The 11,925-nt window shown below is 37.3% G+C and overlaps 1 protein-coding gene across 1 annotated transcript in view; it reads right to left on the bottom strand.

The window, feature by feature from the left end:
• Positions 1–689: 689 nt before the first annotated feature.
• The window catches only part of LOC126416253 (medium-chain acyl-CoA ligase ACSF2, mitochondrial-like), a 199,215-nt gene continuing 187,979 nt past the window's right edge, over positions 690–11,925 (bottom strand). The window contains exons 10-13 of the mRNA XM_050083877.1: positions 11,743–11,891; positions 4,925–5,066; positions 4,149–4,259; positions 690–1,205 (exon numbers count right to left, since the gene is read on the bottom strand). Coding sequence (XP_049939834.1) covers positions 1,077–1,205; positions 4,149–4,259; positions 4,925–5,066; positions 11,743–11,891 — 531 coding nt within the window. The 3' untranslated portion in view covers positions 690–1,076. The remainder of the gene's footprint in view (positions 1,206–4,148; positions 4,260–4,924; positions 5,067–11,742; positions 11,892–11,925) is intronic.

The following is an 11,925-nucleotide window of genomic DNA, read 5'->3' as shown; positions in this document are numbered from 1 at the left end:
TATCATAGTCATTCAGCGGGCACTGTAATACCTCTTTCCAAAAATTGTATTTTTTGTGTGTATGTACCAATATTTGTATCTATATGTATATGGATGTCAATGATTATGTATGTGAATGCTTGTGTAAGGAGGTGCACCCTACAAATTTTTTAGAGATCTGCTAGAAGCCTGGCTGTTTGCACTTGTCTTTTTGCTTTCAGCTGTCACAATGTAAGCATTGTTGGGTGTAAATTTAAATGATTTCATAATATATGTGCTGATTTTGAGTTATTTGTGCATTCCTTTATTTTTAATCCATCAGATAACATGTTTATATGAACATTTATTGTATTACAAGTTCTATTTTTCAGCATTTCTAGTAGAAAGATGCAGCACTTTGATGTGATACTTATGTGTCATTAGCACAATTTCATTACTAATTTGCATGTTAATTTTTGTGTGTTGTGTGAACAGAACCAGTCTTCAGAGAAGTCAAAAGTTTTTCAAATCAATTGTATACCATAGAGCAATTACCAAATCAGAACACGCAGAGTATACTTTTTTAAAAATTCTAATGTTTTACACCCTCTGCTGCACTGCTCCCAATGCCAGTATGGGATTACAATCTCCATTCTGGTAAAAACATTTAGAAATATTTGAACTGGCAGAGGTGGAAGCTGACTCACAGAACATAGAAAAATGGCCAAGACTTACAATTAAAAAAGTTTACTTACTGTAACATCAAATTAGGTTATTAATTTATAAATATTATACTCAGCATCTATACATTTTTATGTAGTATGCACAGCATAGTGCCAGTATTCTAATATCAGTGACTTCTGTCACTTGATGTTCATAGTTACATTTACATGATGAAGGTGCTCCACTGATCTATACAAATTATTTATCAAGTTTCTTATGGCAGCTACTCAATATTAACTAAGAACGTTGATTTAAACTTAACAGTTAGTTTGTTGTTCATTCTGCTTTTTAGATTTATTATTTAAATATCCTAAAAGAATATTTTAAGCACAATGAAATATTCTTTTACAGTTACAAGTTACACAGAATACTTCGTTTCACAACTGCATCATCATTCACTGTGTTTCTTTCCCAAGTTCTTTTTCTAACATTTTCCTTAGTTTAAATTTTTGAATTTTTCCTGACACAGTCTTTGGAAATTCCTCCACAAATCTGATGTAGTGTGGTATCTTGAAATGTGCAATCTGTTAAAAAAAAGAAGAGAAGTTATTAAATTCAATATATTGTCAAACTGCAGAAACTGTATATGGCAAGATATCTTAAATTACAAGCATACAACTTTGTATTGATCATCACAGAATAAACACATGAAATGTTTAAGATTACAATTTGAATGTTTAAAATAGAAAAAATGGACTTTCATTTAGTTATTTATTTATTTATACACACAAAAAGTTTTGTAAACCCCATCATGAAGGAGTGCCTTCAAGGATGTGGATTTTGTCAAGTTGTAAATTAATAGCAGCTACTGCAGGCTGTGATTAGCATTAACTTCTTGAGATGGACAATTGTGGAAATTAAATCTAATAATTATATGGATATTGTTTATACTTTTATTGGGAGTGAATTTCACTGTTCATTTTTTGTGTTTAGCTCCATGTGGCACAAATGTTCAATAATAGTTATTCTGAACTATACTACAAGGCTCCACATAACATGATATATTATAGTGTAATATTGTTTAACATACAGAGATTTTGGAGAACTACTGGAAATGAACATAAATTTCACATAGATCCACATCAAATGATGATATCCACTTTTTTAAAGGTACTTAATTTTGTGCAGCCCTTGATTTAGTACATCTATATTATCTAATTATTCTTATAACATTTTACTGCATGTGTCAAATCAATCCACATTTCCTTCTCCTCCTCTTCCTCCTCCCTCTGCTACTGCTACAACTACTCTGATTACTACAACTATATACAAAATAACTTTGTAAGCCTTTTACCCTCATACATTCAGAAACACAATTATATAATGGAAAATCCACGATGGAATGCAACAATACTGTGAAAAGGAAAGTTGCTACTCACCATATAGCAGAGATGCTGAGTTGCAGATAGGCACAATAAAAAGACTGTCACAAATAATAGCTTTTGGCCAGTAAGGCCTTTGTCAGAATTAGACAGTGCGCACACACGCACACCTCACACACACTTGACTGCAGTCTCAGGTGACTGAGCCCACACTGCAAGCAGCAGCACCGGTACATGAGGGGAGTAGCAACTGGGTGGGGGTAAGGAGGAGGCTGGGAGAGGGAAGGATAGTAGGGTAGGCGTGGTGGACATTGAAGCGCTGTTGGGGAGCATGGAAGGTCAATGTGTAAAGAGGGTAGGAGAGCTATGTGCAATCAGGAGGTTAGGAGAGGGAAGTGAAATGACTGTGTGATGAAGGAATAAGGGCTGTGTAGTGCTGGAAGGGGAATAGAGAAGGGGCTGCATGGGAGAGGACAATGTCTAACAAAGGTTGAGGTCAGGAGGGTTACGGGAATGTAGGACACATTGCAGGGAAAGTTCACATCTGCACAAATCCTGGAAATCTGGTGTTGGTGGGAAGGATCTATATGGTACAGGCTGTGAAGCAGTCATTGAAATGAATTATATGTGTGGCAGTGTGCTCAGCAACAGTGTGGTCCACTTGTTGCTTAGCCCCAGTTTGTCAGTGGCCATTCATGGGGACAGACAGCTTGTTGGTTGTCATGCCCACATAGAATGCAGCACAGTGGTTGCAGCATAGCTTGCAGATTACATGACTGGTTTCTCAGGTGGTCCTGCCTTTGATGGGATAGGTGTTGTTTGTGTCCAGACTGGAGTCAGGATCCCTGCTATATGGCGAGTAGCAACTTTCCTTTTCACAATATTGAAACAATCAAACTGATTTCACTAGCTACAGACATCTCCTCCCCTCTCTCCCCCAGAGAGAGAGAGAGAGAGAGAGAGAGAGAGAGAGAGAGAGAGAGAGAGAGAGAGAGAGAGAGAGAGAGCGAGAGAGAGAGAGAGAGAGCAAGAGAGAGAGAGAGAGCAAGAGAGAGAGAGAGAGAGAGAGAGAGCAAGAGAGAGAAAGAGAGAGAGAGAGAGAGAGAGCACTTCTCTACTCAGCACTCTTCCTATATGGTTTATACACTTGTGACAACACTACTATTGCATATCTTGCTCTACATGGTCTTCCAATAACAACTAATCTAACCCCTTCTTTCGTAATCCAGTATCCTGCTAGCTGTTCTAACGTGATAGTTCATATTTCTATATTAGTGTGGTGACTACAAAAAGCCAATTATTGACTGGTCTCAACCTAATACTTCAAATCCTCAAATATTTCCATTCTTTCTAAAAATTCTCTCTTTTGCAGATCTTTTCCTACAGCAAGTGTGATATGCCTGACATACATCTTTCCTGATTTTTTATTAATTTTGCTTTTTTTGACGAATCACCTCCCTCCAAGTTCTCAGCTTTCAAATAATTTGTATTGTTGGTCCTGGATTGCTGATTTTCCTCTCAACCTGGTATTTAGCAGAGTCCATGAGCTGAGATACTTGGTGAATGTTGTACTTTAAGTATTTCCAAGTCCTTGAAACTTTTTTTTATAAGTAAAGGAACTCTTAGTTTTGAAACTTAGTAATTTTAAACTGATTTATACATGTCTTTATGATATAAATAATAAAACAAGATTGTTCAAGAACTGGCTATTGTATTTAGAACAAAATGAACTATTAGTTACTATTATTTCATGTAATTGTAGTGACAATCTTTGGTAGCAGCTCTAATGCACTAACTAATTGTTTTACCTACTCATCAGAGAATAATTCCAAAACAATTTTGAAACTCCAGCAATATTGAGCAGGATACTCTCATTACTTGATCAAACAATGGAAAAATCCAGGATGGAATGTAACTATAATATGAAAAGGAAAGCTGCTACTCACCATATAGCAGAGATGCGGAGTCACAGATATGCACGACAAAAAGACTGTCACAAATAAAGCTTTCGGCCAGTAAGGCAATTGTCAAAAATAGATTAAAAAATAAATGAGACAGACGTGTGTGACTGCAGTCTCTGGCAATCGAGGCCACGGAACATATTTAATGTTGAGATGATTAACAAGGACTAGGTTTGCACCCTACCTTTCCTTTGCAGAAGTCTTTCACATCTTGTTCAGTCAGTTTGTGGCCCTTTTTGGTACTTATGGCGACACACACTTGCTCACCAAGTCTGTCATCAGCTATCCCAAATACCTAAATAAAGTAACAAGTGCAGATTCAAAACACAGAAAATACTTCAGCTTGCCAAAGTAAAATATTGTTACAGTCAAGATGATAATGCCATTTGTCTATTTCTCTATTTGTCAAGTACATAGGTAGTCATCCAGTAAATTTTTAATACATAATGCTATTAATATAGTACTATTACAATATAAATAAAATAGAAAGAAACATTCCACATGGGAAAAATATATTAAAAACAAAGATTCCATGACTTACCAAACAGGAAAGCACTGGTAGATAGGCACAATAAAAAAACCACACAAACACACACACAAAATTTCAAGCTTTCACAACCCACGGTTGCTTTGTCAGGAAAGAGGGAAGGAGGGGGAAAGATGAAAGGATGTGGGTTTTAAGGGAGAGGGTAAGGAGTCATTCCAATCCTGGGAGCGGAAAGACTTACCTTAGGGGGGAAAAAAGGACAGGTATACACTCGCGCACACACACACATATCTGTCCACACATATACAGACACAAGCAGACATATTTAAAGGCAAAGAGTTTGGGCAGCCCAAAAATGCACTGAAAATATTCGGGATAAAAATACCAAATCTTAACATGAGAAATCACAAATGTAAGTCAAGCAAGCATGGGAATAAAGCTGAATATGTGAATAAATGAAGAAGTCTTCCTACCTGAGCTTCTGAAATACTTGGATGAGTCTCCAATAGTATTTCTATTTCCTTTGGGAATATATTTTCTCCTCCGCGAATAATCATATCTTTTATCCTGCCAACAATTTTACCATAACCATTTTCTTCAAGGATGAAAGCATCCCTGTAAGAAATGGAAGCATCATATTAAAATCTATTATTTTTGTGTGTTTGTGTGTGTGTGGGGGGGGGGGGGGGGGGCAGTGGCATGTTTGCGTATCAGCTGCACACTTTGTCCAGGAAGTCAGTTCTGCTCTGCCTGCACACTGATGTCGGTAATAAATTTGTCTTCAATTTTAAGTGTTTTACCTCATTGACGATACTGCCTTCAGATTTGGACTTTATTGTGGTTTCAACATGACAGTTTGCTGAAAATGGCACATACCTCAAAACATCTACATCCATGTGGCTCCAATAAAGCAATACAAAAGCCATCACCTACACGGGCAGGAATCAGAATAAAAGCAATATATCATTCCCAAGGTCCATATAGTCAGAAGACAGTAGACTCCAAAACAGGAGTACATCAGGCTCTGTCACTGTTTTCTGGAGATACTGGCCACAACCCAGTGTAACATTAAAGGACTTGACCAAATCAGCAAAAACAACAAGTGGGATGACATGCTGTGTTTGGAAAATGTATGCTTTTACCTGGACAGCGCAACCCAAGAATGTGCTGAGAACAATGAAGACAAACTCAAAAGCTGGTACAAATTTCAAGCTGAAGTGAAGAAAACATTTGGTGACAATCAACAGCAAGTCCACTTAGCAGAAGAATTATCTACGAGCAAGAATCATTGTCATGGAGGAGTGGCAGTCTTATATATAGAATGTTTTGGCCCTTTGCAATATTGTGTATCCTAATATGACAGAATCTGACAAAATCTCTTATTTCATGAAAGGCGTCACAGAAGACATGTACCAAGTTACTAAACAACAACACAGTAACACAAAAATTCATGAAGCTGTGACAGCACATCATAGAAATGTACAAGAGAAGAGTCAGATGAAAGAGGTCCCTATGGCAATTGTGGAAGATCACTGATTTTGCTTCTCTCCTACGCCAGGTTGTAAAAGAAGACTCACAGCATTTTATGGCAGCCAAAACTGTTGCACTGAATACGCAAGATATAGAGCCCATTAACATTGACCCCATACGGCAGTAGGTAGTAGAGAACATTGAAGAGATGTTTGTATCTTTAGCATCAGTCTCCACCATCAGATGAATGCCCCATGAAGAATGGCTATTACCAATTTGGACCTGTGGTGCAGCTATCAAATGACAGTCCAATATCTGGATGATGCAGGTACAATCAACTCCTACAGCAAGTATTAAGCACTGCAGAAGAACAGACATTTGGAGGCTGCAGAGAAAGAAGATGAGTGTTTGATGACTATTACACGACAAGATGTCAATTTCACAACAGTCCCATTAATGCTGTTCAACTTCACATGATTACAGTCAACTTGTGGGTCAAAGTTAGTTTTTGTGCCCTGGATGAGATCACTCCTCAACAAGCTGTAGCCATTTCCCATCTCAGAGGGTCCAGCCACTTGCCTAGCTGCTGAATTCAGGAAAACCAAGTGAGGTGGTCATCTATTGCTGTTGAGGCTGTCACACATGTAAATCCTCCACGGGTGACAGTTACCAAGATTGCATCGATTCACCATCAGCAGCCAACCATTTCAGGTGCTAGTCAACACAGCAGTTTCTTTTTCTATCATGTTAAATGCTTTTCGTTGCCAGTTAAAATGACTATGTTCTCTGATATCAAAGTAATTGTGCTGAAAATCACAAATGGGAAATACATCCAGCTGACAGGAAGATCTATTACAAGAATATATATGACAGGATTCAGCCCCTGAATTTGTCATTTTAAAAGAATGTAGTCCTGATATTCTCAGGTAAGACTTCTTCCAGGCACCACAAGCAATCAGACTGGAAAATCAGAGCTACACATTGATGAAGTGCACATAAAAGGTGCCTTTGCTGGTCACCACAGTAACCTGAGTCAACTGACAATTACTTGTAAAGCAGTTCCAGCTTTCTCCTAATTGGCCAGCAGATGTCGCTAATCTCATGTGAGTTGCCTTATTTTCACATGGCTAAATTTTACACAAAAGTGGTTTGTTACAAATACAGTCAGTGCTTGTCTCCCAGTAGGGCATTTCTTTATGGAAAGAAAAAGAGGCATGGACTAAAAAATGGGACAAAGAAAGAGAAGGACAGGGCAGGTTAGGATGGGACAGACTCTAGGAGAAGTTATAAGACCTAAATAGTCTTCACAATCTTGCCGTTGGATCACGTTGTGCAAATTCCACAATGTTTCCTTGGAGCAACTGTCCAACATCTTCAGGTGGTTCAACATTGCTGGTGGCAAGGTACAACTGACTGTATCTGCACATTGACGCCCTGTTTCTAGAACACGCGTGCGAAGAATGTGCAGGCACGATTTCCGTGCCTATGCATTCTTCAAGTGCGTGTTCTAGAAATGGGCATTGATGTGCAGATACCATCAGTCTTACCTAGCCACCAGGAAGGTTGAACCACCTGAAGATGTCCGACAGTTGATCCGAGGAAACATTGTGGAATTTGCACAATGTGATCCAACGGCAAGACTGTGAAGACTATTTACAAGACATCCACTGGGAGAGCTTGAAGAGTCACATCAAGTTATAAGATGTTTAACATGGTCAGACAGACAGTAGCTTCAAGAATGTGATCTCTTTCAGTAATGAGCATAAATTATTGTCAAGTGAAGTATCAGTCACATATTTCCTGATGGGCAGCTTAATTTTTATCACCAATTGACTGTAGATCATTTACCTCTCCAAGTGAATTTCAGAGGGCAGAAACCATACCTCATCCCCACCCCATTGCCCCCAGTTAGTTCACCATTGTTTGCAGGCAAGATGGTTGGCAATATTAGACTGAAGATAGTGAAATGTGGAATTCCTAGAAAATGTAGAGTGATACGATCACAGAATTCCTGTGAGGAATGAGGGATGATTGTAGGGTGTTACAAATTGGAATTCATCATCATCATCATCATCATCATCATCATCATCATCATCTTCAATACAAGAACTGCTCAAAGTGTACTTCTCAATGGACCTATCTTCTTCCATGGGTGCAGAGTTAATTTTACCCTTGACGTCACAACAGGAAATTCTAATAGCGGTTGGTTTACTCTCGCCATTGTTCATTGTGAAAATTCTTCATTACCTGGACTGGAATCCTTCCCAGATCATGATGTTACCACCTATGAAACCTGGCATTGTAGTATCGATCTGAAGACACAAAGTGGACCTAGTTATGTATTAGTAATTTGTCATTTACATTGTATACACTTTCATGTAGAAAAGTAAGAAATGACGAAAAAATTCGTGTATTGATGAAAGGACTTGGTCTACTTGCTGACAATGTAACTGTAACAGGTGATATGACTCTGTATTATAATTATTAATAAGTGTGATCTGTGACCCTAGAAACTCGTCTGGCAGTGTCCATCCACTGCTCTGGAGTCTGAAGATGACTATGAAAGAGTCTAAACCACTCACTAACTCCAATAAATAAAAAAAAAAAAAAATGCAATCAAGACTGTTTTAAATTTTAATTTTAACAAATTATAAGATTGCTGAGTATGTTTTCAAAAATTTCATTATATATAACTATACAGGTCCATGCTGCTTCTGGATGTTTTCTAGTCACCTGCTTACCTTACACTAAGTCGTCATCTTTTTCTTTGCTAGTCTCTTAGAATCCATTAAAGAACCTTCACAGTCTATCTGCAATTATTTACCTGGCTTCAAAGGCTGCCCACTCCAATTCACTTTAATTATGGTCATCATCATGTCTTCACTCCAATTTGCTCCTGATCCATTTGTTCGTTATCCTGCCTCTCCTAGTAATTCACATAATGGATATCTCCACTGATAGTTGAGTTAGCCACAACTTTGAATCATTTTTCCATTAAGAGTCCACACCTTGCAACATATAGTGAAACCAGGCAATATACACACTGGAAGCTTAATTTTGAAAACTCCATTTAGTTTACCAAAAGCACTTTAGGTCATTTTCTACTCTTCTGTTTATGTCTTCAGCTATCCTTCTGAAGGTCTTCCACTGCCTTAAATACATGAACTTATCCAGTTCTATGATTTTACTGTTAATTTGTACTATTTTCTGTGTAATATGTTGCATTATTTCCAGTCTTACTTTAATCAGTTTTCAGGTCTGCTACAAATACTGTGGTATTAATTTCTCCTATTCATTGTTGATGCTTAATCACACTAGAGGGAAACCAATATGTCATCAGTGAACAAATTTCATTCAGTTGTTCTGGCATCTTGTAATCCTCCTTCGTACTTCCTGCTATAGGATCTGAAAACTTCCTCTATGAATGCCAAGAATAGTTTAGCTAGTGTGGACTCCACCTTGCATATTTCCTCCTTAATTCTGTATTAACTGAAATCTTTGGTACCATTTAACTAAATCACTACTAAACTATAGAACTCAAGCTACACTACAGATCAATATTACTCCACATTAAGATCTGATACTCACTTTCATTGGCTTTGCTAACTCTCAACCAAGTTGTCACCTTTCAGTCTGTCTGACTTTGAGCTATGCTACAGGCTAAAGATCAGTTTGTCACAATGACCTACATTTCAAAAAATTACAAAAAAAAAAAACTTTTCTTAGGATAATCTGAAAACCAACTAAATCAAAAAATGTTTACAGAACAACATAATAGGCCATGATCATGATACCAGAACAAAAGTAACTTCTGCACTAGAAGCAAACAGTACAATTTCACTTCCACTGTTATTAAACTGAGTGATCATTAAGGTAGTGTCACTAGGACTGGCCACTGCTGACATGAGTACCTCAAACAACTACTTTCATGTATTCATGTCAACAGATACCAGTCCTAGTGACTATCTAAATGATCACTCAGTTTAGTCATTGAAAAGTCAATTTTATGCTGGTATCTTAATCATGACCTGTTATATATGGCCCTGTACATGCTTCATGACTGAAGTTTTCAGTTTATTCTATAGAAGGCTGAACTGCATATTCATCTACAGTGCAGCTTTCGTTCATGTGAAGATGGTCACTACAACCAAAACTAGCTCCATTATAGAATAAACTGTACAGCTAGTGGCAAGCATGTAATTCTTCAAATTCCTGACAGTTATATTGAGCCACTTCTTTAAACTAATGGGTACAATAGACATTATTGCTAGTGTATAATTCCCTTCCTGTTTGCATCTGCATGAGATCATATACAGCATCATGATAATGTCATGGAAAGTAGTGAATATCTGGTATTGCTAGTTTCAGGTGACCTGAATCTCTCACTACCTTTATGAATTGTAAGGGAAGCTATAGCAATATATTCTTCAGTATACTAACAAAGGTTGAGTTAACACTAATTCTCGTTTGGTTTGAAAAGGATTTGGGCAAACCTAGACAAAAACTTTCTCGACATCTTGAACCCAGATAAAGTGATAATTCACACACATTACGCCAGTCTGTAATTTTGTTTGTAGCTTGCAAGAGTTCATTGTGCTGTACTCTCTTCTGGGACCAACTTCTTCCTTTATCAGATTAAAAGTTAATATTTTTTCTATGTAGCTAGTATAGCTTCAGTGTGTGTCTTGCATAATATGTACAACAGACATTCTCTTAATTATTGTTTGCGTTTCTGATTCATCTCTTTAACTATGTAAAAATTTAAAGCAATATTAAAATTTTATATTTTTTGTTGTTATTTCGCCACCTGGAATCTTACATGCTCAAATGTGGTGTCTACCCAACATAGGTGTATGTTTTGTTTTATTACTATCCTTATTGTTTTCAGTTGTTTCTTTTCTATTTTTGTTGCATAATCTTAAATCCTAATGAACACATTTCTGCTTAGTTTAATTTATTATAAATGAAGGTACTCTCAATGACATCTAATCCTTGGGTCATAGATGAATCAATTGAAATTTGGATTGTGACAAGTTTGATCAGATATTTCTTGTCTGGGATGGTACCTTCCATTTCATTAAAGGACAGTGGATGCTGAGAATGGCATCTGACAATCCAAACATGAAGTCAAACAAAATGCACTGTGTTAAGCACTTCAAAATTTTTGAGTGATAGCACATCAGGTGTGGTAGTACCATGGTGAGAATCTAGCATACTGATTGGTTCACCTCTGTAGGCTGCAGAAGAAGTGGATCAAGCACATAGGGATTAAAAGAGAGGTGGTGCTGCTGCCTCCAGACATTAGTAAGCCTGGTAACTCATTTTGTTGACAAAATATTATGCACGTATTACAGCCAAGTGCGCAGAGCACTGTGGCAAAGGACTCTTAGGCGATAATATTCACCAGGTTCTGCCAAGACAAATTATGTTATTTTACTACTAGTTTCAGTGGCAGGCTCTGTATGAGAATGAGCATTACTGATTGAAACTACTAAGAAAAAATATAATTCATCTTAACAGCTGTAAGTAACATTTTATTACTAGGTAACCTCAGTATAAAACTTCTATTTCTCAGTTTATGTTCATTACATATTAAGGTGGAATACAGAGCTGACTAAAAGATTTCAAGTCGAGGAAATAAGTGATAAAACACTTTTAGCTATTTGCCCAGAACATTATCCAGTTTTGATTACCCAAGAGAATTTGCTGGATGTTTTTGTAATATAAAGAATAGCAGCAACTCTGCTGTTGGTATACTTTCATTAACATATTTGAAATAAATCTAAACAGTGGTGTAATATAGCATGTGATTTGTACATACCCTGTTCTGAGCCATCGATCCTCTCTGATTGTTTCTTCTGTGTGTTTTTTGTCACCCCAATAACCTAGCATATTGCAGTAGCCACGCACCCAGAGTTCGCCAGTGGTACCAAGTGGTACCATCTTTCCAGTTTCGTCGACTACTTTTACCTGAAGTGAGCACATAATTTTCATTTCATGGAAA

The sequence above is a fragment of the Schistocerca serialis genome, chromosome 8 (genome assembly GCF_023864345.2).
Source record: "Schistocerca serialis cubense isolate TAMUIC-IGC-003099 chromosome 8, iqSchSeri2.2, whole genome shotgun sequence".
Classification (NCBI taxonomy): Eukaryota; Metazoa; Arthropoda; class Insecta; order Orthoptera; family Acrididae; genus Schistocerca; species Schistocerca serialis.
The sequence above is the reverse complement of the archived record's forward strand: the minus strand, read 5'-3'. Positions and strand labels throughout refer to the sequence as shown.